Source organism: Amphiura filiformis, chromosome 7 (genome assembly GCF_039555335.1).
Source record: "Amphiura filiformis chromosome 7, Afil_fr2py, whole genome shotgun sequence".
NCBI lineage: Eukaryota > Metazoa > Echinodermata > Ophiuroidea > Amphilepidida > Amphiuridae > Amphiura > Amphiura filiformis.
In genome coordinates this window covers 37,601,860-37,629,780 of record NC_092634.1, presented here as the reverse complement: position 1 = coordinate 37,629,780, position 27,921 = coordinate 37,601,860, and the positions used below count along the sequence as shown (strand labels likewise).

The following is a 27,921-nucleotide window of genomic DNA, read 5'->3' as shown; positions in this document are numbered from 1 at the left end:
AGTACCGGGTATGGCGCGTGATGGCTGGGTGTTCCCCGTGGGTTTTTCTGGCTGGGTATTTTGGTTATAAATAAAATAATAGTTCATAATTTTACAAGGTAATTGGTGGAGACAATTAGAAGAGTTGACACGATATTTTTGCTGCTCGCTCGCACAATGAGCAGTTGGCATGAGGTGCCGCTATGGTATCAGGCATCACACGTACGTGGTATACAGTAGGCCCTATGCTATACGTAAAACCCTGCAGCTGACCCTGGTAAAACCAAAACCCAGTAAATGTGATCGGGCGGGGCCCAGAAATATTCTTGACATTTATCTTACTAATATAGGTCAATTGACATGTTTGGTGATAGGCCCTAATAGGGGTGTAGTAAAATTGTGTAGAAACAATGAAATTGCAACTGAATATGGCTCAAATTTTTTCTATGATCACTGCAACTAATGCAAATGCAAGAGAAGAACAATAAGGGACGCACCATAAGATATAAAGGGGGGAGGGGGCTTGATAGTTTTATGGAAAAAATGTCTCGCCATCTGAGCAAAGAAAAGATATAACGTCAAGGGTAGAAAAAAATCACAGTTTGATCCCGGGAGTTTGATTAAGGAAAATTGACGTCCTATATTATCAATAGTTTGTCTTAAATTTGGATTTTAATTTGTTCCAGCATGTAGGCCTACAGTTTAGGCCTAATCCCCGGGCCTAATCCACGGAGTCAATCTTGATGCGGACACTCAGTGCACTGGTGCGGGCCTACTGTAGGCCCTACTGGGTTTGGATGTGAGGATGTGAGCATGAATGATGATGTGTGTTACGTTACTGTCATGTGAGTAACTGATAGGCCTAGATGTTTACGCACAGAATTAGATATTTTTCGTGAGAAAATTAGTAAGAAAATATCATGGATCTCCTTTAAAAATATTTCTGCGCAAAAAATTCACTAGGCCTATTTTTTAAAACCTAAAGATAATGCTTTTTACGGCACATGAGAATTTAGGTGCTATATAAAACGTTAAAATGGTAAAAATATAGACTTAGGCGGCCTAGGCCTATTAAACAACATAAAGTTGTTTAACCAATCCAAACAAAATAGAGAACTTAACGATGAAAAAACAAAAAATTGAGTCTCATGTTAATGAAAAAACTTGCTTCACCATGGTGTTAAAAAAAACACACAAAATTGCTTCACCAAGGTGTTAAAATAATGCTTCACCGAGGTGCTAAACAAATGGACTCAACTACCCTACCCAGTCGACAGTCCCCCATTGATATCTATTGGTGCGTCCCTAACTGTCGTGTATTAAACAGGCTCTGTCGTGTTGTATTTCGCGTAGACGTTCAAGGCCGTGTCAGTATGTGGGTGTTGCCACATTGAAATAGTTAAAAATAAAATGAAACTAGTTTTCCTCTTTGAAATCGAATTGCTATTTTCAGTACCCGGTCATTTTTCTACGAATGTTATTTCATTATTCTATAAAACTGCCTATAGGGCCTACCACCGGCATATACAAGATTAAACAAACAAATATTTTATATAATAGACCTAATAATAAGAGCTCACAGTACTCACGGACATGATAGAAGACCCCCTATATCACCCGGTAGTCTCATGTTAATAAAAAAAGACTCATCACGGACGTGATAGAAAGACCCCCTATATCGCCCGGTAGTCTCATGTCAATGAAATAAATATCACGGACATGATAGGAAGACCCACTATGTCGACCGGTAGGTAGTCTCATGTTAATGAAAACAATATCACGAACATGATAGAAAGCCCCCCTATATCGTCCGGTAGTTTAATGTTAATGAAAAAATATCACGGACATGATAGGAAGACCCGCTATGTTGACCGGTAGTCTCATGTTGATGAAAACAATATCACGAACATGATAGAAAGCCCCCCTATATCGATCGGTAGTTTCATGTTAATGAATAAAATATCACGAACATGATAGAAAGCCCCTCCATATCGCCCGGTAGTATCATGTCAATGAAATAAATATCACGGACATGATAGGAAGACCCGCTATGTTGACCGGTAGTCTCATGTTAATGAAAATAATATCATGAACATGATAGAAAGCCTCCCCCCCCCCCTATATCGACCGGTAGTTTCATGTTAATGAAAAAAAATATATCACGGATATGATAGGAAGACCCCCTATATTGCCCGGTAGTCTCATGTCAATGAAATAAATATCACGGACATGATAGGAAGACCCCCTATATCGACCGATAGTCTCATGTTAATGAAAAAAATATACTCACTGACATGATAGAAGACCCCCTATATCACGGACATGATAGGAAGACCCACTATGTCGACCGGTAGGTAGTCTCATGTTAATGAAAACAATATCACGAACATTTTAGAAAGCCCCCCTATATCGTCCGGTAGTTTAATGTTAATGAAAAAAATATCACGGTTCTGATAGGAAGACCCCCCTATATCGCCCGGTAGTGTCATGTCAATGAAATAAATATCACGGATATGATATGCAGACCTCCTATGTCGACCGGTAGTCTCATGTTAATAAAAACAATATCACGGCAATGGTAGAACCCCCCCCCTACCCTATATCGACCGGTAGTTTCATGTTAATGAAAAAAAATATCACGGATATGATAGGAAGACCCCCTATATTGCCCGGTTGTCTCATGTCAATGAAATAAATATCACGGACATGATAGGAAGACCCCCCTATATCGACCGGTAGTCTCTTGTTACTGAAAAAAATATACTCACTGGCATGATAGAAGACCCCCTATATCACCCGGTAGGCTCATGTTAATAAAAAAAAATACTCACGGACGTGATAGAAAGACCCCCTATATCGCCCGGTAGTCTCATGTCAAAGAAATAAATATCACGGACATGAGAGGAAGACCCACTATGTCGACCGGTAGTCTCATGTTAATGAAAACAATATCACGAACATGATAGAAAGCCCCCCCCCTATATCGTCCGGTAGTTTAATGTTAATGAAAAAAATATCACGGATATGATAAGAAGACCCCCCATATCGCCCGGTAGTCTCATGTCAATGAAATAAATATCACGGATATGATATGCAGATCTCCTATGTCGACCGGTAGTCTCATGTTAATAAAAACAATATCACGGAAATGGTAGAACCCCCCTATATATCGGCCGGTAGTTTCATGTTAATGAAAAAAATATAGTCACGGACATGATAAAAGACCCATATATCACCCGGTAGTCTCATGTTAATAAAAAAATACTCACGGACGTGATAGAAAGACCCCCTATCGCCCGGTAGTCTCATGTCAATGAAATAAATATCACGGAAATGATAGGAAGACCCACTATGTAGACCGGTAGTCTCATGTTAATGAAACCTATATCACGAACATGATAGAAAGCCCCCTATATCGACCGGTAGTTTCATGTTAATGAAAAAAAAATATCACGGATATGATAGAAAGACCCCCTATATTGCCCGGTAGTCTCATGTCAATGAAATAAATATCACGGACATGATAGGAAGACCCCCTATATCGACCGATAGTCTCATGTTAATGAAAAAAATATACTCACTGACATGATAGAAGACCCCTATATCACCCGGTAGTAAAAAAGATACTCACGGACGTGATAGAAAGTATAGAAAGACCCCTATATCTCCCGGTAATCTCATGTCAAAGCCCCCCTATATCGCCCGGTAGTATCATGTCAATGAAATAAATATCACGGGAAGACCCGATATGTCGACCGGTAGTCTCATGTTGATGAAAACAATATCACGAGCATGATAGAAAGCCCCCCCCATATCGATCGGTAGTTTCATGTTAATGAAAAAAATATCACGGACATGATAGGAAGACCCGCTATGTTGACCGGTAGTCTCATGTTGATGAAAACAATATCACGAACATGATAGAAAGCCCCCCTATATCGATCGGTAGTTTCATGTTAATGAAAAAAATATCACGAACATGATAGAAAGCCCCCCCATATCGCCCGGTAGTATCATGTCAATGAAATAAATATCACGGACATGATAGGAAGACCCGCTATGTCGACCGGTAGTCTCATGTTAATGAAAATAATATCACGAACATGATAGAAAGCCTCCCCCTATATCGCCCGGTAGTATCATGTCAATGAAATAAATATCACGGACATGATAGGAAGACCCGCTATATATGTCGACCGGTAGTCTCATGTTGATGAAAACAATATCACGAACATGATAGGAAGACCCCCTATATCGACCGGTAGTCTCATGTTAATAAAAAAATGTACTCACGTACATGATAGAAGACCCCCTATATCGAACGGTAGTCTCATGTTAATAAAATAATAGTACTCACGGACATGATAGAAAGACCCCTATATCGCCCGGTAGTCTCATGTAATGAAAATAAGAGGTCCAAATCTCCTCGGTAGTCTGATGTAGTTTGTAGAAGAAGACAATATCTTTGCTAGGCAGGGTAAAAAGACATTAGGAAGCCTCCCCCACCCACCCTATATTTTAAAGATATATCACGGACATGTTAGAAAGACCCCATTATCCCGGTAGTCTCATGTTAATGAAAAAATACTCACGGACATGATAGAAAGACCAGTACATCGCCTGGTAGTCTCATGAATAAATATAATCAAGGATATGATAGATGACCCCCCTATATCGTCCGGTAGTCTCATGTTAATGAAAATAAAAGGACCAGACTCCGGTAGTCTCATGTCGTATGTATTAGTAAATCACTCTATGAACACAGATATATCAGGGACATGACAGAAAGACCCCCCATATCGCCGGTAGTCTCATGTCAATGAAAATAAATATCCCGGACATGATAGAAAGACCCCCTATATCGACCGGTAGTTTCGGACATGATAGAAAGACCCCCTATATCGACCGGTAGTTTCATGTTAATGACACGGACACTCGGACAGAAAGATATCGCCCGGTAGTCTCATGTCAATGAAAAAATATACTCACGGACATGATAGAAGGCCCCCTATATTGCCCGGTAGTCTCATGTTAATAAAATAATAACGGACATGATAGCTGAAAATATCACAGACATATTAATGAAATAAAATATCACGGACATGATGGAAAGACCCCCTATATCGCCCGGTAGTCTCTTGTAATTGAAAATAAGAGGTCCGAATCTCTCCGGTAGTCTCATGTCGTGTGAAAATGAATCCTTATATTACACAAATATATCACGGACATGATAGAAAGACTCCTATATCGCCCGCTAGTCCGGGGGGGTCACTCTCACACAAAAGTGCCTCCCACCCGCGTCCGAACACCTCTGAAATGCACCCTTAGTGGCGAATTTTCACATAACCAAATTCCACCCCTTAATGGCGAAACACATGCAAAATCCTACCCTAAATGACGTAGCACATGCAAAAACCATACCCTAAATGGCGTCAACTATCTATACCCTAAGTGGCGTAAACAGGGAAATGAGCTAATTTGATACCCAATCAGTGTGTCTTTTTGATGTTGCAGACAAATGGATACTGAAGAAAACATGCACAAAAGTAACAAGAATCAATTAAAAAGTGGTGATTTTTATCAAATTAGTGCAAACTCACTAAAAAAATTAATATTACTAACCCTAAACCTCTAAGGATTTAGCTGAAAAAGGACCCCTAAATGGCGATGCCTTCTGAAAAAGTACTCCTTTTTTCAAAAAGACGTCGACGACGCTGTGTGATGAAAAACAAACCCTTTTTTAGACGTTTTTCTTGGACACGGGTGCGTAGCATGTCAAGTAGTGAGTGACCCCCCGGGCCGGTAGTCTCATGTCAATGAAATATATATAAATATCACGGATATGATAGAAAGACCCACAATACTGCAAAAAAAAAACCCATCACGAACATGATAGGAAGACCCCTTTAGGCCTATTGACCGGTAGTCTCATGTTAATGAAAAAAATATCACGGACATAATAGAGACCCCCTATATCAACCGGTAGTCTCATGTTAATGAAAAAATATCACGGACGTGATAGTAAGACCCCTATATAGACAGGTAGTCTCATGTTAATAAAAAATGTACTCGCGAACATGATAGAAAACCCCTATATCGCCCGGTAGTCTCATGTTAATTTTAAAAAAAATAGGCCAAAAACAAACAAATAAATAAATTAATTAATTAATTAATTAATTAATACGAAGATAAGTAACTAAATAAATAGGCCGTAAATAAATAAATAAATAAATAAATAAATAAATAAATAAATAAATAAAATCACGAGGAGTGCTATTTTGTGAATGAGGAGTGTGGTTATATGCTTAAATGTGATGTAAGCTTAGAGATTAAGGAGTGTGATAAATCGCACTCCTTATGATCATTTAAGGAGTGTGGAGGAGTGTGATTACACTCGCACTCTCCAAAACACAAAGTCTTTCAATAATGTCCGTGATATTTCTTTCATTAACATGAGACTACCGTGCGATATCGGGGTCTTTTTATCATGTCCGTGATTTTTTGTTTTCATTGGCTTGAGACTACCGGGCGATATAGCATGTATAGAGGGTCTTTCTATCATGTCCGTGATATATATGTGTGCATAGATGGACTCACTTACACACGACATGAGAGATTTGGACCTCTTATTTTCATTAACAAGAGACTACCGGGTGATATAGGGATCTTTCCATCATGTCCGTGATATTTTTCATTAACATGAGACTACCGGGCAATATACAAGCTGTATCAAAATGATTGGTACCCATCAGTTTTCATCGATAATGGATGAGCCTGGCAGATCAAAATTCAACATAAGATCCAAATAATTTGTAAATTAATTGCAAAAACAAGTCATAAACTATACATTCTGGATATTTCAAATGTATCCAAAAGTGTATTTGGAAGAGGTAGGCTTTTCAATAAACATCAAAATTGATGGGTACCAATCATTTTGATACACCCTGTAGGGGGTCTTTCTATCCTGTCCGTGATGTTTTTTCGTGGGCACGAGACTACCAGGTGATATAGGTTTTTTTTTTCTATCATGTCCGTGATATTTTTTTCATTGACATGAGACTACCGGGCGATATAGGGGATCTCTCTATAATGTTCGTGATATATTTTTTTCATTGACATGAGTCTAACGGGCGATACAAGGGGTCTCTCTATAATGTCCGTGATATTTTTTTTCCATTAATATGAGACTACCGGGCGATATCGGGGATCTTTCTATCGTGTGCGTGATATATTTTTTCATTGACATGAGACTACCGGGCGATATTGGGGGTCTTTCAATCATGTCCGTGATATTGTTTTCATTAACATGAGACTACCGGGCGATATAGGGGTCTTTCTATCATGTCCGTGATATTTTTTTCATTAACATGAGATTACCGGGCGATATAGAGGGTCTTTCTATCATGTCCGTGATATATTTTAGCTGCGGGTAGCAGCTCTATAAGTCACCATGTCTCTCCGTTAGTCCGTCCGTCCGTTAGTCCGTCCGTGCGTCCGTTAGTCCGTTAGTAACAAACGCTAAAAGATGCTGTTACGTCAACATCGTTTGTCGCATGGCTATGGTACTTGGTGAGGGGGAGGGCCTATACCGGCCCCATACTGGAAAAAGAGTTTCGTCCCGAAATATGCTAATTAGGTCATTAAAGGGGCTATTTCTAAAAAATGCTGTTACGTCAACATCGTTTGTCGCATGGCTATGGTACTTGGTGAGGGGAAGGCAGGTACCGGCCCCATACTGGAAAAGAGTTTCGTCCCGAAATATGCTAATTAGGTCATTAAAGGGGCATTACACGATTTTCAACAATTTCTAAAAAATGCTGTTATGTCAACATCGTTTGTCGCATGGCTATGGTACTTGGTGAGGGGGAGGGCCTATACCGGCCCCATACTGGAAAAGAGTTTCGTCCCGAAATATGCTAATTAGGTCATTAAAGGGGCATTACACGATTTTCAACAATTTCTAAAAAATGCTGTTACGTCAACATCGTTTGTCGCATGGCTATGGTACTTGGTGAGGGGGAAGACAGGTACCGGCCCCATACTGGAAAAGAGTTTCGTCCCGAAATATGCTAATTAGGTCATTAAAGGGGCATTACACGATTTTCAACAATTTCTAAAAATGCTGTTATGTCAACATCGTTTGTCGCATGGCTATGGTACTTGGTGAGGGGAAGGCAGGTACCGGGCCCCATACTGGAAAAGAGTTTCGTCCCGAAATATGCTAATTAGGTCATTAAAGGGGCATATACACAATTTTCAACAATTTCTAAAAAATGCTATTATGTCAACATCATTTGTCGCATGGCTATGGTACTACTTGGTGAGGGAGAGGGCCTATAGGGCAATTAAGGGAAATTTGGGAAAAGTGGGGACATGAGGGAAATTGAGGGAATGGGGGAAATTAAGGGCAATTTTGGGGGAATTAAGGGAAATTCAGGTGAATTAATTGATTTTGTGGGCAATTAAGGGAAATTGAGGGAAATTGGGGGAAAATTGAGGGGAATTAAGGGAAATTTGGGAAAATTGAGGAGAATTAGGGGAAATTGAGGGAAATTCAGGTGAATTAAGGGAAATTTGGGAAAATAGAGGGAAATGTGGGAAAATGAGGGGAAATTGAGGGAGAATTGGGAACATTGAGGGAAGTTAAGGGAAATTGAAGAGAATTAAGGGAAATTGAGGGAAATTCATGTGAATTAAGGGAAATTGACAAGAATTAAGGGAAATTTGGGAAAATAGAGGGCAGTTAAGGGAAATTTGGGAAAATAGAGGGCAGTTAAGGGAAATTTGGGAAAATGAGGGAAATTGGGAACATTGAGGAAGTTAAGGAAATTGAAGAGAATTAAGGGAAATTCTGGTGAATTAAGGGAAATTGACAAGAATTAAGGGAAATTAGGGGATTTAACACTTGATGTCAAGGCGCTTTTTTCCCGAAAATCGTGTGGACATCAAAAGTGTCCGAAATCGGTTTCCGAACACTTTCGATGTCAAGATGCTTTTTTTTCCGAAAATCGTTTGGACATCAAAAGTGTCCGAAATTGGTTTCCGAACACTTTTGATGTCAAGACGCTTTTTCCCGATAATAGGGGGTCTTTCTATCATGTCCGTGATATTTTTTTCATTAACCATGTTAACATAAGGGTACCGGGCCATATAGGGGGTCTTTCTATCATGTCCGTGATATTTTTTTCATTGACATGAGACTACCGGGCGATATATGGGATCAATTAATGTCCGTGATACATTTTTGTCCATTAACATGAGACTACCGGGCGATACAAGGGGTCTCTCTATAATGTCCGTGATATTTTTTCCATTAACACGAGACTACCGGGCGATATCGGGAATCTTTCTATCGTGTCCGTGATATTTTTTTTCATTGACATGAGACTACCAGGCGATATCGGGGGTCTTTCTTTCATGTCCGTGATATTTTTTTCATTGACATGAGACTACCGGGCGATATAGGGGGTCTTTCTATCATGTCCGTGATATTTTTTCATTAACCATGTTAACATGAGGCTACCGGGCCATATAGGGGTCTTTCTATCATGTCCGTGATATTTTTCATTAACATGAGACTACCGGGTTATATAGGGGTCTTTCTATCATGTCCGTGATATTTTTTTCATTAAGGAACAAACCAAAAGATCGATGACGTCCTATAAACGAAACTAGTTTAGGGGGAGGGGTAAAAACACTCGATTACGTTTGTACAAAAACATCGGTCTGAAGAATGTGTCATTATTATTATTATGTCAACATTTTCAACATTTCATTATTACGTTTCTGGCAGGGAGGGAGGGGGTCGGCTGAGAAACGAAACTAGGACGTCATCGATCTTTTGGTTTGTTCCCTAACATGCTACCGGGCCGACGATATAGGGGGTCTTTCTATCATATCCGTATAATATTTTTTTCATTAACATGAGACTACCGGGCGACATAGGGGGTCTTTCTATCATGTCCGTGACATGAGACTACCGGGCGATATCGGGGGTCTTTCTATCATGTCTGTGATATTTTTTTTCATTGACATGAGACTACCAGGCGATATCGGGTTTTTTTCTCTTATGTCCGTGATATTTTTTTCATTTACATGAGACTACCGGACGATATAGGGGCCTTTCTATCATGTCCGTGATATTTTTTTCATTAATTAACCATGTTAACATGAAACTACTGGGCCATATAGGGGGTCTTTCTATCATGTCCGTGATATTGTGTTCATTGACATGAGACTACCGGGCGATATAGGGGTCTTTCTATCATGTCTGTGATATTTTTTTCATTAACATGAGACTACCGGGTTATATAGGGGTCCAAGTTTCTATCATATCCGTATAATATTTTTTCATTGACATGAGACTACCGGGCGATATGGGGGGTCTTTCTATCATGTCCGTGATATTTTTTTCATTGACATGAGACTACCGGGCGATAGGCCTATAGGGGGTCTTTCTATCATGTGCGTGATATTTTTTTCATTAACCATGTTAACATGAGGCTACCGGGCCATATAGGGGTCTTTCTATCATGTCCGTGATATTTTTCATTAACATGAGACTACCGGGTTATATAGGGGGTCTTTCTATCATGTCCGTGATATTTTTTTCATTAACATGAGACTACCGGGCCGGCGATATAGGGGCTCTTTCTATCATGTCCGTGATATTTTTTTCATTAACATGAGACTACCGGACGATATAGGGGGTCTTTCTATCATGTCCGTGATATTGTGTTCATTGACATGAGACTACCGGGCGATATAGGGGTCTTTCTATCATGTCTGTGATATTTTTTTCATTAACATGAGACTACCGGGTTATATAGGGGGTCTTTCTATCATATCCGTATAATATTTTTTCATTAACATGAGACTACCGGGCGACACAGGGGTCTTTTTCATCATGTCCGTGATATTTTTTTTCATTGACATGAGACTACCGGGCGATATCGGGGGTCTTTTTATCATGTCCGTGATATTATTTTCATTGACATGAGACTACCGGGCGATATGGGGGGTCTTTCTATCATGTCCGTGATATATTTTTCATTGACATGAGACTACCGGGCGATATAGGGGGTCGTTCTATCATGTCCGTATAATATTTTTTTCATTAACATGAGACTACCGGGCGATATATGGGGTCTTTCATGCATGATGTCCGTGATAATTTTTTTCATTAACATGAGACTACCTGGCGACATAGGGGGTCTTTCCATCATGTCCGTGATATTTTTTCCATTGACTTGAGACTAGCGGGCGATATAGGGGGTCGTTGTCCGTATAATATTTTTTTCTTTTACATGAGACTACCGGGCGATATATGGGGTCTTTCTATCATGTCCGTGATATTTTTTTCATTGACATGAGACTACCGGGCGATATAGGGGATCTATTTGTCATGTCACCCGTGATACATTTTTTCCATTAACATGAGACTACCGGACGATACAAGGGGTCTCTCAATGATGTCCGTGATATTTTTTTCCATAACATGAGACTAGATAACGGGGGTCTTTCTATAATGTCCGTGATATTTGTTTTCATATTAACATGAGACTACCGGGCGATATAGGGGGTCTTTGTCCATATATTTTTTTCATTAACATGAGACTACCGGGCGATATAGGGGTCTTTCTATCATGTATGGATCTCGATACAATTTAAGAAAACAAACTTTCTTTATTTCTTCTTTTCTCCTTCTTACTTTCTTTCTTTCTTAAAATAATAAGAATCAGCATGCGTATCAAATTAATAAACAAGACGACTTTGGCAAGTCTAATTTGCCTCTGCCAAAGTTCAAAGATGCGCGCCGCATAGCATTGTTATGGTATTATAACACTAAACTCCTTTACGTTTCAAACGAGAGGTAATTTTCAAGGTAAATATACCTGCATTTCAGTGTGAATGATTATTTAGTGGTGTGCGCCTGTATACTAGTGGCGCTATTTGACTAAGTTGCCAGTTTATTATTAGGTCATATAAACCCGATCTTGGTAAAATTCTCATTAATATTCATTAGATGACGCACGACATGAGACTACCGGTATATAGCCAAAGCCGATTTGTGGCAAGATTAGACCCCTTTTTACCTTAATTTTAAAGCTACCTTCTGAACCTTCTGAATGTTTTAGTCAGCAGGGCGATTTTTCACAAGTCGCTAACTTGAAGCTACGGTAAGTTGCATATCGGCCCAAAGTTGTGAATTACTAAACTCTTATAATACATTATTTTGGTATGTAAATCATGAAATACTGAGTCTGAATTAGTCACGATTATCGCACTTTCAGTTTCCCACGCGTTTGAACGGGAATTGGATTGCGTACTTTTTCGATGTCTAGTGAGCAAATTTTTTCAATATTTTGAGAAAATGATGTCAAATTTTCTATTCCGTATTGTTTGGTAATAATGTCTTTTGCCAATAGTAAGTCTAAAGTTGTAATTTTGTGTTTTCGATCGCAAAGATCGGATATTTTCGTTCCCGATTCGAATTCTGAACCCTTCGCAAGGGTGCCGATTTCGGCAGAACTTTGACGATAATTTTGCCTTTTTGGACACTAAAATGCTTTCGATCCTTAATTTTCTTTCAACCGAGTCTTAAATTAGCAAGCACAATACGGTTGGTACCACTTTTATACATTGATGAAATTTTAAAGATTTTTTTTCAAGTTTCTAACCGGCGCAAATCGTTAAGTGTGTATTTCCCATTGACATCCAAAATGGCGTAAGCCAGTCCTCAATATACATAGGTACGGCGTATATAGGACTGGCAAGCGAGTCTAGTCTGAATGAATGTTTTATAAGAACTAGCGGGATACCCGCGCTTCGCGCAGGGTCCCCGCTAGATGAGTAAATGGGAGCGTTCACTATAACAGGAAGAATTATACTGAACAGATAGAATCATTGAAAAGGTACATTATTTTATCTAAATCTATCTCTTCTATACATTTTCTTTTTTAGTTTCTTCTGGTTAGCTTGTGATTTTCCGTTTCCATGTTATTTATTTATTTAACCCGTTCCCATTATTTTCTAAATCTGTTCTTTCTTACATTTGCAGACGTGTTTACCCGTTATCATAATCCCGTGACCCGTCCATGTACCTTTCCTTTATTTTTCCTTCTTTTATCATGTCCGTCCACTGGTCTCTGGCTCGCAAGTCCCGTGGCTCTGCGCCGTTTACGCGCGCACTGGCGTAGTGCGCATTATGCACGCAGCGTCGACGCGCTGCCTGCCAGCTGCAGTGACGCGTAGACTGGTAACTGATTTTCATAACAAAAACCCCGTTTTTACCCATATTTTCACTGTTTTTGCAGCCAGTTCTTGACCGTTTTCAACCAAATTTTCGCATAACCGTCTCGGTATATTCCTCGATCTCCCGTATGAATTTGGCGACATTTGGATCGAAACTGACGGAGCCTTTATACACTATACATAGATACATAGATAGATACATACAACATTCCCCTATTTATAGTAAGATACGGTGTCAAAGTCAGTGCCGTACTACGCTGACTTTCCTATTCGGCGAGGACCTCCTCGTTTGTTTACAAACAGAGAGGTAGACAAAAGGTCAGTCAAAACTGTTCCGCTTGTCCAAATACTCAAGTATCAAAAGGATGGTCCACAATAGAGTGATTCACGCAACATCATAGGGATTATTAAAAAACTGTGAAGTAGGGCCATGTGCTTCTTTTGTCCACTTTGGCTTTGCCATCAAGATTTCGAATGGGAACAGTTCAGACCCAAAACAGGATCATGTCAGAAATTAATATTTTGTTCGGGGTCTGATTATTCGGACTACGGTGAAGTTATGTCAAACCCTAATGCCGTACTATTTACCGGACTTTCGTATTCGACGAGGACCCGTTTGTTTACAAACAGAGAGGTAGACAAAAGGCCTGTCAAAACTGTTCCGCTTGTCCAAATACTCAAGTATCAATACCCAGCTAACCAAATAACGTTCTCTGAACGTTCTGAGAACGTATCATTGACGTTTTCTAGACGTTTCGATAAAACGTTTTTAACACGTAATTTTGTTGAAGGTTTTTTATGTTCTAAAAACGTTATTAAAAGACGTTCTAAAAACGTTTTCACAACGTATAAAACGTTTTAAAAACCTTTCTTTCTGTCACCCAGTATCCAGGACCTACAGAAAACGTATCGGACGTTGTAGCACGCAACGGACGTACTACGAACGTTGTAGAAACGTCCAAAACGTCCTGAAAACGTTATAGGAACGTGAAAAACGTATTGCATATTTTGGTTTTTTTTATTACAGGACGCACTTGTCACCATCAGAAAACGTATGTTACCTTTCTACAACATTTTTAGAACATTTTAATGACGTATAGACAACTTTTACTAGTACACTTTACAAAAGTACCAAAAATATTATACATAATATACAAAACTATATAGGTCCGGCTCCTGGAAAAAAACGCGGTCCATGGCAGTTTTACAGTGACCAAGTGACGGAAACTCCGGACAAAAACTCTGTAGTATAAACACGAGAACCGTGTGTAGTGATACGTCTACCATGATGATAGAATAATGTTTCACACCAGGTAATACGTATGACCTCAACTGTTCCATGTTCGACAGCGACAGCAGCAGCAGCAGGTTCTGTATTTTACCGGCAGGAATATCCGCATGATCCCGGGAAATATATACACAAAGCAGAAACACGCCATTGTATGCTATGTACCTGTTTGGGATAACTATTATGTTGGTACCTTAATCATGTTAATATTACATGTATATACCGCCAATACATGTACCAACAAGACACTCGCATTACAAAGACTACACCACACTTTCCGTTTTCACAGGGAAGTGGTTAGTCGGTAACACAAATCACGGAAAAAACGTCACTTTAATATAAATAGGCCTACCTGAAAATGTCACAGTCACTCCTTGGAAAATGTTGTTTTGATAATATACATACATGTACTAGAGGAATTATTCCCGGAGCCATGTCACCGTGAGATAACGGCATACATACTAGCACAGTTATGATACAACACGTTGTACTGTACACAGTACTGTGCTTTCGGCGAGTAACCGTTAGGTCAAGTTCAACCTGTGACATTCCAATGTCTTTCCATATTATGCGTGGGCGCTATAGTCTTGAGGTCAAGACACAAAGTAAGAGTGTACGTAGTCGTAGGCACATATACATCGTTTTCCCGGGATCATTTTAAATCTTTGATCGAGGCTAACTTCCCTTTCACTATTTGAAATATTTGACAACTATTTATGCAAGAATATATAAATAATTGACTAGAACAAAATCGCAATAATTATTATTTATATTGACTTCATAGGCCTATGGAAAATGCAAATAAACGCGGCATCTTCAAGTTCATGTACACGTTTATGAATAAATTAAAATCAAATTTCTACTTGTAGAAGTTAAAATTTTTCTTTTAGGCCTACATTCTATTGTACATTTCCAATATTCTATCGATAAACTTAAGAAACGTTTAACAGACGTCGGCGCAAAATGTTTTGAGAATGTTGCAGGCGAATGTTTGGATAAACGTCGCGAAATAACGTTAACATTTTATAACGTCCACAAAACGTCATGTGAACGTCCTAATAAAACGAAATTAAAGCTTCAACATTATGACCAAATCACGACGTTTTAAAAAATGTTTTAAAAACGTTTTGGAAGACGAAGACGTAACAGACCTACCCAGAACCTAACAAAAACGTTTTGTAAACGTTGTGTGTTTGCTGGGTAAGGATGGTCCACAATAGAGTGATTCACGCAACATGAATATAGGGGATTAAAAAACTGTGAAGTAGGACCATGTGCTTCTTTTGTACAATTTGCCATCAAGATTTCGAATGGAAACAGTTCAGACCCAGAACACGATCATGTCAGAAATTAATATTTTGTTCTGGGTCTGATTATTCGGACTAGTCAAACCCAGACATACATGTATAGTCAGACTACATTAATTGTAGGGAGGCACTGCACTTTTTAGGCATAAGCCTAAATAATATGATAAATTTGGTTGGTATTTATGTCCACTTTAAAATGGGGCCAGAATTATTTTAAAGCTAGGTTGATTTGTTGTAAGAGCACTGCGTTTGTGTCCTACATTTGCTGGTTTCCCTACCATGCTATATATTAGGTATGATAGGTGAATTCAAATTTGCCATCAAACTGCATTTATTTTATATATCAAATTAAAGCCATTGAGTAAAGAAAGCCAAAACTGACTGAAAACTTTTTTGTCATAACACTTTCCGTAGCAAAGTTACATCTTGTCAAAAATTGACTTTCATCAAAAAGATTCTGCTAGCAAAATTCCCCAAAACAGCATTTCGGTGGTGTTTCTAGATCTTAGTCTCATGATGATAGCAGCTTTTTTTAATGGAACTGCTATCAAAATCCCTCTAAAATTCCATGTGCGATTGTCTTATCACCATAAAAAATCATATATTTGGGTCAAGTGAAGTATAGAAAACATATTTTTGTTGGTTTCCTTGAACAGCCTGTCCAATCTGTTCTTTTAAATTTCTATGTAAATATGTATTGTGTTTGGGCCCCGGTCTAGGCGAATTTGGCTGACTAGCAAATGTGTTAACTAATTATAAGGTTTGCCTCTCATACCTATATACATTACTGTACTAAGCATGCTTTTGAAATGTTCTGAATATCATATCTCTTGAAGGAGTTAGTTTCCCTACTTCTGCCTCGTTTACAATTTTAAAAAGGAAATTTAATGAGGAATTTGCCATAAAATGTGTATATTGCAAATTTCAAAAAAATCAAAATTATTTGATATCAGGATATTCCTCATATTCAAAATGCAATTCAATATGTCTGATGTGCTCTCCGGTCCCACAAAAAATAATGTAAAAACATCACTATCCGAGCCCTTAACAAGGCAATAAGCAGGGCTGTCAACTCTCACGCATTGGCCGTGAGTCTCACGCATTGGGTCAGTTTCTCACGGTCTCACGCCAAGGTAGTATAATCTCACGCCTAGGTAGTAAATCCCCCGCTTTTCACATTCTCGGCGTCAATAATCATGGTACAAAATGAACATTGGAGTCGGCAAATCCCGGTACGCCTCTGTCTCACGCCAAGCAATTCCAAAAAGTTGACAGCCCTGGCAATAAGCAATTTTTCTAGGCATTGTTGACATGGTGCCTTCAGGAAATCTGTATAATCAAATGCAGCAAACCTTTGACAAGCGCGACTACCGTGATGTTGCAAATTCTGAGCTAACAATGCGTACGATCCACAGTTCATTCATAAATTTCCACTCGGCAACAGCAGATCGCCTCAGCAGCCAATCAGAGACAAGTGCGTCCAACGCAGTAAATACGCAATGTATACTTAAAATACGCGCTCCGCAAATGTGTACTTCATCTGATTATAGTATTGGTATTTGTTCCAAGTCCAGTGACACCTCATGGGTATTAAAACTAACACTACAGCCTGGTTATATTGATATTCAAAGTAAAATGCTAATATCTACATGTACATCTCAATGCATGGCATGGTCCAGGGAAATTAATGAGGTGTCACTGGAGCTAGAATGAAAATATACAATAGCTATATTGAGATGGTTTGTATGTTTGAAGGTGAAAAATTTACCCTAGGACACACTGTTTATAGCACTATCAGCTGGCGCTGTTGCTTTTTATACTATACAGAGAGCAACCAAGCTTCACGCTTAATAGGGGCGTAGCCAGCTTTCTTGGTCGGGGGCAAAATAAATTTTTGGGGCACAGACGAAAAAAAATTGCAGTTGCATCATACAATACATAGAGACTGCATGTCTTCGCGCTTCCCAAAAAGGGCCATATTGGGATGATGAATGGTATTTTACACTATTTTCGCCCATTATCCGGCTAAAAGGGGCTTTATTGTTACAATGTGCGCATGTAGCGCGAAATTTTTTTGTATTTTACACTATTTTGGCCCTGAATTTTGCTAGAAATGGGGCTCCTTGAATTGCCCTTTTTCTTTTCCTTTGCCCTCCTAATTTTCTCTTTCATTTTTTTGTCAGAGGGCACTTTTTGGGCACTCTACCCCCCCCCCCTGCTGGCTACGCTACTGCACTTACTGCTCCCCACTTGATTCTCACACTTCGTGCTCAACATGTTTCTGAGGCATCATATTGCGGCTAGCTGTGTTTTGCTATTGTGTTCAGATATTTCAATCATCACAACAAATGGTAAAGAAATTGTTTCTGAGTTTGATTGACAGGTGATGTCAGAGGCAAACTAGTATAATTTTGTATCTCTGGCTTTGATTTTAGAAAATTGGACATAGGTCAAATACTGTACAGGGGTAATAATTTGCTGTTTCTTTTTTATTCATCCAGGTAAACTACCAGTGGCTTGCAGTAAGGTCCAGTTAATTGTGCCTATATGATATAGTAGCAAACAACAGCATTCTAACAATGCAAACATTAGCAAGACAACAAAGATGCATTATGTGTGTCTGGCGATACATGCTGAAGTCATCCATGAAGACATACAAAGAAATTTCTAGAACACAATCACCAGAAGTGAACAAGAAGATGTTTCGCACAAGTTCAAGTAGTAAATTATCACCCTCGTTCAACCGTCCGAACAAGCAATGCAATAATATTGGTCTGCATAGTAAACAAAGTTTACCACTCTTCAGCAGAACTATCAAATACTTTTGTAGTTCACAAGAACGTCTTACAGCAGACCAAGTGTTTTCATCCGACACAAGAGAAGAAATGTCATGCCGGCTCTCTCAGATTCGGGTTCCTCGTACTCTCTTCAAGAAAATTACCAAACATGCTGCAATTCTTGTACCCCTTTGTACTGTGAATGGGGAACCAGCAGTGCTACTGACACTACGCTCAAATAATCTTAGGCAACATAGAGGGGAAGTCAGGTAAGTTGAACTGAAATCAGGCCTTAAAATACTTTTGAAAATAATTGCCCCTGTTATTTAACTTCCGGGGCCTTATGTCAGGATTTCGGAGACTGCATATCCATAATCCCCCATATATTTTGAGCTACAAGCTTCAAAATAGTTTCCTTTCAGGGGCTACTTACTGTTAGAAATCACCCCCGTAATTGAATTATTTCGAGGACTGAAATATTTTCTCTGTGATATGCGTCAGGATACCATTCACCCTAAGGATTTTGTTGTTGGCCCAATCTGACCATTTCGTGAGATTTTAGGCAGCCTTTTGAGCAGGGCTGTTCCGACCATTAGGCCAGTGCAGGGGGGCGCAAAAAAACGGGAATGGAGAAAGAAAAGGGAAGAAAAAAATGAGGGCGGATAAAAAGAAAAATGGGAGGAAAAATAAAAGGGGGCGAAAAGAGAAACAGAAAACAGGGTGGAAAAGGTAAAGGGGGACATGAGAAAAAGAAACTTTTTGGTATGCTTTGGTGGGGCGGCAGGGAGAGGTTTTGCCTAGGGCGGCAAAATCCCTACATGTAGGAACGGCCCTGCTTTTGAGATACAACGTACAGTATGTAAATGCAGATGACAGGGTGTGCACTAGGGCTGTCACATATGGACAGAGCTAAGTTGACCTGTCAGTGTGTCAGTAAGTGCAGATCAGTAGGGTAGTGTGAGTCATCCTATCATGGGGGGGGGGTACCTTTGTTTCATAAGCACTAAGCACTAAGGTATAGGACATTTTTTGTTTTGGCTATAATAGCCCCTCTTCAGAAGTATTTAATTATATTTGTACTTGCTCAAGTAACATTCGATGTTGTTACATAATTGTATGCGGTCCTCTTTTTATGAGCGTTTAAGTGCCTAAAATGGCCCAATATGAGGTAATAGCACCCTTTTGTAATCTTCCTCTCCATAGACTTTACATGTAAAATGAAAAGGCTTGTGCCCCTAATCAGACCCCGTGCTCCCCCCCAATCAGATGACCCACGCTATACATCAGAAGATATGTAACACAAGTCCACAGCTTAATCAGAATCCTGTAATTTCTCTTGAAGCTTATAGGCTGATTTTAATTTGGAAATCATACTTTCTAGTTTTCCAGGTGGTATTCGTGATGAGAGTGATGCAGACATAGTGGAAACTGCTCTGAGAGAAACACAAGAAGAACTAGGTATCAAACCAGAGGCTGTTGATGTATGGTGTCAAATGGCTGCTGTACCTAATAAGGTGATTACTCCCCATTCCAGAAAAATACAGTGCCCAAAACATTCATTTTTAGGGTGTTTTTTCACATGCTGTGACAATCGATTCTAAAGATTTGTACGAAGTGAAATTTCAATTTATGCATTCTAATTTTTGGAAAAGACATATATCGTTCTTTTAACCAATCATTTAATTTTAAGTAACACAATAAAGAGAAAATACTCAAGATTTTGAATGGGGAGAAAAGTAGTAGCAAATGATATATCTCACATCTACATAAACATAAACAATTAGACTTATAAAGTGCCTTTTACAAAGTAAGCAAAGTGCTAAAAGAGAAAAAGGCAAGAAATGTAAAGCGTTACACATTGGGAAAGAGGTGGGTCTTAAGGAGGTTCTTGAAGGTGGTGATATTTTCTTGACCTCGGACGGTGGTAGGCAACTTGTTCCAGAGGCATGGCCCCACAGTTGAAAAGGCACAATCGTCAGCTTGTTTTTTGGAACAAGGCACTTCAAATGTGACAGCAGAGTCAGAGTGAAGTGCATAAGAAGTTTTGTGGGTTGGAGGTTGCAAATATTAAAGAAGAGTGAGATGTAACCAGGGAATGAATATATAGGTAGGGTAAAATGGTGCTGAACTGAATCATAAATATTGTGGATTTGTGTACAGCCATATTAAAAGGATGCGCAACATTTGGTTTGGAGCTTCAAATGTATTCCAAAAAGGTATTTGTGAGCAGCTCCAATTAACATGTTTTCAAGTCCTTTAAAGATGACATTCCCACAAAAAAAAATCTAATTTTGGAATTCTTAATTTCATGGTATTTGACTGTGGGACTAAATACTTGAAAGTACTTATTAAAAAGAGGTTATCAATACATAACAGTTGGAACTATGTTAATCTCTATTCAATCCTGTGTAAGGTTAGGTAGGAAACTAATTGGGCCATAACTCAGAATAGCAATTTGGCAAAAATATCAAGGTACTTATAAATTTATCCATATCTTGAAAAGTATTGATGCTATTTATATGATTTTGATATAATTTTAAAGCTTATTGTCCTGTACTTACATTGTTAATCAAATCAGTAAAATGTAAAAAATGTGACATGTTTCTGGTTTTGTCAGAACGGGTCACATTTGGGTTTCCAGAATTTCTATAACCAATCTCATTGAAGTAGACAAGTTTTGTAACAAAAACAAGTTCATTCTCCAAATGGCAAAGATGGTATTTGTACACAGTGCCTGAAAAAACCGAAGCAGAAAGACCCGTGAAAAAACTACATGTAACATCACTGGTCATTATACCTCATCCTAACTTTCACCTGTTTTAACCAGTCAATATCACAATAGGGATTGGTGCTATTGAGTTAAAACAGGTGAAAGATTAGGATAACAAATATATGACCTGTGATTTTGGTTTTTCACAACCTGTCACCCCTAACCCCTGACCCTAATTAGCATATTATGGTGATGTTCCTGTCTTAAATGCCACCTCTACCCTATAGTTAGCAACATCAATAACTGTTGGTTCCAGTGCAACCAAGTAAGAAGACTTGGGTTGCCACTGCATGCCTAAAGATGAAAATGGTTGTTACTATAACCAACTCCTGATTGGTCACAGTCTGTGTGTTCCGGAAATTGAGTAAAGCAATATCCTTGAACATTTTAAGATCCATTGATGCTTTGACATAACTGGATGACACAGTGCATACTCAATTATATATGGTCGCATGTCATAAGTTGGGTACAATTTCCATTACATGGTCAAAAATGACAAAAAATGTATTTTTGGATATGTTGTATATATTGACAACATCTAATAATTAACACCATTTTTAACTTGATCACATGCTTAATTTTTGAGATAATGCTTAATTACTAATTAATTAATACACAGGTGTCTATGTAAATCTCAATTTTCAAATGCGTTTTTCTCAAATCGGACCTCAATTACAAAAATGACTGTAAATTTTTTATTTTATGCAAGAATGTCATCAGATTTGGAGGATATGGTCTCAATACATTAATGCTTCAAATGAACTATTTAAAATAAATGTACGTATGTTAATTACATTGTGAAGGTCAATGACCTTTTTACGAGTAATTAGCGAGACGGTTATTCTATTATTAAGGAAATGAATATCAAGAAGAGAAATGTACATTAGCATGTTGCTAAAAATACTGAAATTCCACTAGGATTTCATTAAAAATTTTAAAAAAATGGAACATTATAACCATTTAAGGTGGTACTACACCCCTTGATGAATTTATGACTATTTTTGCATTTCTCTCATTCTCTCAAAAAATAATAACACATTGGTAACAAAAGTTATGTAAATTATAGGAGTATTAGGAATCAAGTTACTACACTGGAATTTCAGTGACTCGAGACAAGCGGTATACTTTATTTATGATAAAAGAGGTACCGCTAGAATATACCTCATTTTTTAACTTATATAATGAACCCCTTTGTCTTGAATCACTGAAATTTCGGTGAAGTATATTGGATTCCTTGCCCCAATAATATGCATAACCAGTGTGTACACAAAATGTAGTAATTTTGTAGTTACTTTTTGAGAAAAATGCAAAATTAGTCACAAAATTTATCAGGGGTGTAGTACCACCTTAAGTAGTCATTAATTGTTTTAGTTGTACAAATTCAACATTCAAAGCTGTCAATACATCAAACCCTCACTAGATTTGAAAAAATAACCAGTAATTATGACATGCTGACATGTGAAATTTAACATAGGCCCTATTGCACACTCCCGCATCCGCCTGCTCCACATCCGCCTGCTCCTCCACCCCTGGCATTTTTCATTTCAACTGATGTGATTTTTTTACTGAATAATGTATAATTATATGCTTCAGTAGATTGAAAGAGTATAAAATTAGGCTTAAAATGAGGTATCAACCACTGCTGTAGGATATGGGGTTACGGAAAGCCAATCAAATTTGTATCACAATTTTCAGAAAAGTGTAATCCCTCCACCCTTTTTGCATACCCAGCTTATGACATGCGACCATATCTTTGTGAATTAACATGTCTTTTAAATGCAGACAAACTGTGTTTGCTTCAAATGTATTTGATAAAATTCAATATTATTGGGATAGGATTCTATGATGCAGCCAGGTGCGGCCACCGTTGTATCACCAACTAGTTTCAGCTGTAGTTTCCGTCGCTATAATTTTTTGTTGTTATTGCATTATTCCAGGGTCGTGAGACAGCAGTGGTCCCAGTAGTAGGTTTCATTGGTGAAGTTGATGTTGATAAACTACAGTTAAATCAGCATGAGGTAGGTACATGTACATGTATACAATCTTTGTACTGTAGTAATAATGGTGCAAGTTTATTTTTCATGAGAGTTCATACAAGATTGAGGTCTCAGATAGGGCGAACTTCACTATTCCGAAGGTTCGCTATTCCGAAGGTTCGCTATTCCGAAGGTTCACTATTCCGAAAATTAAAAAGGTTCTCTATTACGAAGGTTCTCTATTCCGAAAACAGAAAAGGTTCTCTATTCCGAATATGAAAAACGGTTCTCTATTCCGAATATGAAAGAATGGGTTCTCAACTCCGAAAACGAAAGAAGGTTCTTTATTCCGATATAAGCCACTGTGTTCTCTACTCCGAAAATGAAAAAAGGTTCTGTATTCCGAATATGAAAAAAGGGTTCTCCATTCCGAAATCTTGGGCCCGTGACCTTTGACCTCAAGATGAGCAAAGGATAAATCTACAGGGTAGGGCCCGTTAGTGTACCACATATGGGCTCTGGGCCTTTGTAGTTTTAGCGCTAGCCTTGACAGAATGATGTGTTTGATGACGGAGGAAAAGGCCCTAAAAGAAACCAAGTAAAGTTTTTCGTTAGCCATGATGTTACTTAATTCCACTGCATATAACATATTCGAATAGAGAACCTTTTTTATATTCTGAGTAGAGAACACGGTGGCTTGTTTCGGAATAAAGAACCTTTATTTGTTTTCGGAATAGAGAACCCATATTTGAATATTCGGAATAGAGAACCTTTTTTCAAATTCGGAATAGAGAAGCTTTCTGTTTTCGGAATAGAGAACCTGTTTGTGTTTTGGGAATTTTCGAATAGAGAACCTTCGGAAAAGAGAACCGTTTTTGCGGAATAGCGAACCTTTAATTACATTCGGAAGAGCGAATGGTAAAATTACACGTTCGGAAAAGCGAACCTTCGGAATAGCGAATCTTCGGAATGGCGGACCTTCGGATTAGCGAGAGGACCCCCTCAGATATGGGGGTCACTTTTAGAACCCCCATTTTTAGGGGACCTTAACTGTGTGAGTGAAAATCTAATCAAAATACCGGTACCCTACTTTTGAACACCTGAGTAACAAATACCTACCAAATAAAATTGAGTGTTCCTACCAGATTGAAATATGAAATAACCAGTACCCACAGATATATTACATGCTACAGGACCGAATTCTTTTTAAACTTCTGCTTTATGTTTTCAAGTGCTCTCAGGGCCGTGCCCCTAATTATCTTTGTGAGCTTCTTTCAGCCTGCATGGAAAACTGCTTCTTTTTTGTTGCACACTTTTGTGTTGAAATGGATTTTTACCCCCTTTTGCCTCCATCCGCCATATTTTCAGAATCTGGCTTTTAATTCCAGATATATGCTTTCCTTTCAAAGTTGTGCCACAGTTGTTTGATGTGTTCATTTATTAATGTTTAACAAAACATTACATAATTTTCAATTCTAGACCTTTACAATTCCAACAGCTATCGCACTAAACATACACATATATTTTCTAGTTATTTTTAACTTAGACTTTCTTTTCATCATCAAATTTTTCATCTTTTTCTGCCTTTTTGTGGTAACTTTTATTCTATAAACTGTATATTTGCGTGCAAATTGAGGGCGCTATTTATATATATTTTGAATTTAATTTAGTCCAATAATATGAGTTTTTCCTTTCATTTCATGATAAAAAAAAAAGGAGTACTGATAAATTTTTTATTGCTATATGTTACTCATTTTTATGATGTTCTAATGCCATTATACAAGTATCCACCCCTTATAAAGATGCAAACAATTAAGATTTAAGACAAGTGCCATCAGTTTTCAACTTTGCTTTAAAATGAATACAGTTTTACATGCCATCAAACAACCGTGTGTGAGCATCCAAAGTTGGTACATTGTAATTTACTCAACCACGAGTGTGTTTTTGTTTGATTCTGCAGGTTGAATGTGCCTTCACTGTACCCTTGCCAAACTTGCTGAATCCAGCCAATCAAGGACACACCCGTTTTATTCCACGACTATACGAAGATGAATACAAGGTTCTTACTCGTCCATACACTCTGCCTGTGTTTGATGGAGGATTGCATAGAATATGGGGCCTAAGTGCAGTCATCTTAGATGCAGTCTTACAGGCATGGCTACCACAGTACTATACATCATTATTTGTTAGGCAAAAACTGTTTGGACAAAAGTGATTTATACAAATTTTTATTATCTATGTATGTGAGCATTTTTGTTTTAATCACAGAATTAAAATCAGAGAACCCTATACAGCCACATGCAATAGCGCAGTCAGTTAGGGGGCTGGCATTTTCTTCGAAAGGGGGTGCATCTCAAATATACTGGGGATCATAAATTTTGGAAAGAAAAATTAGGGAGTCATAAAATTTTTGATGACCAAAATGTAGGGAATCACAAGATGACCACAGATATTGTGTTTATTTTACTCAAAAAGAATGATTTCAAAACAATTTTGGCCTGTTTAGGGGGCTGGTAAGGTGTATCTGTGGTGGGGGCGTCATGAAATATTTGATGTCGAAATAGGGGGTGGAGTCACAATTTTATTGACGCCAACTTTTTGTAAATTCAATACTCTACTCTTAACACATGTCAGTAACCAAGCAGTTATCCAACTGACACAACAGCAAAATGCACATGACATGGGACAGCTTCCTGGACCACATTCACAGCCCAGCCCTGTTTCATGAAAAACGCGTATGAAAAGCAGAAAGCAGCACCGCTTTATCATCTGTGCAAGGATCTTGTGTGCATTCTCACAGATTTTTTGTCCTGGGTGCCAAATGTTGGGCTGTGAAAGTGAAGGAAGTCCAGGAAGCTGTCCCATGACAGTGCATTTTGCTGTTGTGTCAGTTGGACAACTGCTTGGTTACTGACATGTGTTTTGAGTATAGTATTAAGGTAATCCTGTGTGTAATTTTGGTTCATTTTGATTGACAGTATTTTAAGATATGACCTTGTGATTCACAAGTTGTAAAAAATTATAAGTTTCTTTTTGAGCTCAGTTTAGATTAATCTTTAAGGTGGTACTACACCGTACACCCCCTGATAAATTGTGTGACTATTTTTACATTTTTCTCACAAAATAACTACACACTGGTAACAAAAGATATTATAGGGGCAAGGAATCCAATTATTTTCACTGAAATTTCAGTAATTCAAAACAAGTGGTTCATTATATATGTTACGAAATGAGGTACATTCTAGGGGTACCTCTTTTCTTATCATAAATAACGTACCGCTTGTCTTGAGCCACTGAAATTGAACTGGATTCCTTGCCCCTATAATATACTTAACTTTTGTTACCAGTGTTTTATTATTTTTTGAGAAAAATGCAAACATAGTCACAAATTTGTCAAGGGGTGTAGTACCACCTTAAAGGTCATACAACTATGCATTCTGGTCTTTTCAAGAGGATTCAGTGTTGCATTTGGAAGAAACTGGCTTTTCAATAAACTTAGCAATTTAAAACCGATGTTTACCAATCATATTGATATCTCCTTGAGCTTTTCATCAATTGTATTTGTATGGAAAAAGTTAAGGTATTGTGGCTAGAGTATTTTTGTGATCCACATTTGTGTGCTACTGATTAAATGCTGGTATTGGACACAATATACACTATAATTATAAGGTATTCAGAGTATGAATGATTTAGTTTTTACAGGGAAGTACTGCCATGGTATTAACCCTAACAGGACCAAGTACTACAAAATACTACTTGATATATGCGCTGTTCAGGCGTGCGTCCCACGTGGTGTGTTGACGCAATCGCCCTAAAGTGAAATATAGGCACAGTTTCGCTGGCCAGCGAAGCCCAAGACCCGTGGCAAGGTGTCGCCGTCCCAGTGCTTGGCATGCGAGGGGTCTCGGTTCGAATCCCACACAGAGCAAACGACTTCTTTCTTTGTTTTCTCTCTTTATTCCTTCCTTCTTTCCCTTCCCGTCGCGAAAAAGCCCTGAGGGGGTTAGGGTTAGGTTACCACTATCGAAACTCAGTATAGTCTCAATTAACCCTAACAGGACCAAGTACTACAAAATACTACTTGATATATGCGCTGTGTGTGCGTGCATCCCACGTGGTGTGATGACGCAATCGCCCTAAGTGAAATATAGGCATGGTTTCACTGGCCAGCGAAGCCCAAGACCCGTGGCAAGGTGTCGCTGAGGGGTCTCGGGTTCGAATCCCACCCAGAGCAAACAACTTCTTTCTTTGTTTTCTCTCTTTATTCCTTCCTTCTTTCCATTCCCGTCGCGAAAAAGCCCTGAGGGGGTTAAGGTTAATATGCCTTGTCTTCGGTGTTGCATTTAGAAGAAGCACAATTGAAATAAAAACTGATGGTACAATCATTTTGGTTTCACATCATAATATAAGCTTCCTATTCGGTTTATGAAAAATATATGCTTAAAATAAAGCCCAAAGTTTTCTGCATTGTAGATTTTCTGCAAAAAAAGCAGAATTACTATGAAAAGCAGAAAAGGCAGTTTTCATAAAAAAGCTAATAAAAAAAGATCAAACCCCACAAAAAATGAAA

The 27,921-nt window shown here is 38.4% G+C and overlaps 1 protein-coding gene across 1 annotated transcript; it reads left to right on the top strand.

Annotated features, from left to right (window-relative positions):
- The first annotated feature begins 12,050 nt into the window (after window positions 1-12,050).
- LOC140157105 (mitochondrial coenzyme A diphosphatase NUDT8-like) lies at window positions 12,051-26,579 on the top strand. The gene is made up of 5 exons (XM_072180176.1): window positions 12,051-12,158; window positions 18,330-18,874; window positions 19,987-20,119; window positions 23,313-23,393; window positions 25,312-26,579. Exons 2-5 carry the CDS (start codon window positions 18,408-18,410, stop codon window positions 25,564-25,566), a joined length of 936 nt encoding a protein of 311 aa, XP_072036277.1. The 5' UTR covers window positions 12,051-12,158; window positions 18,330-18,407; the 3' UTR covers window positions 25,567-26,579.
- The last annotated feature ends 1,342 nt before the right edge of the window (window positions 26,580-27,921 follow it).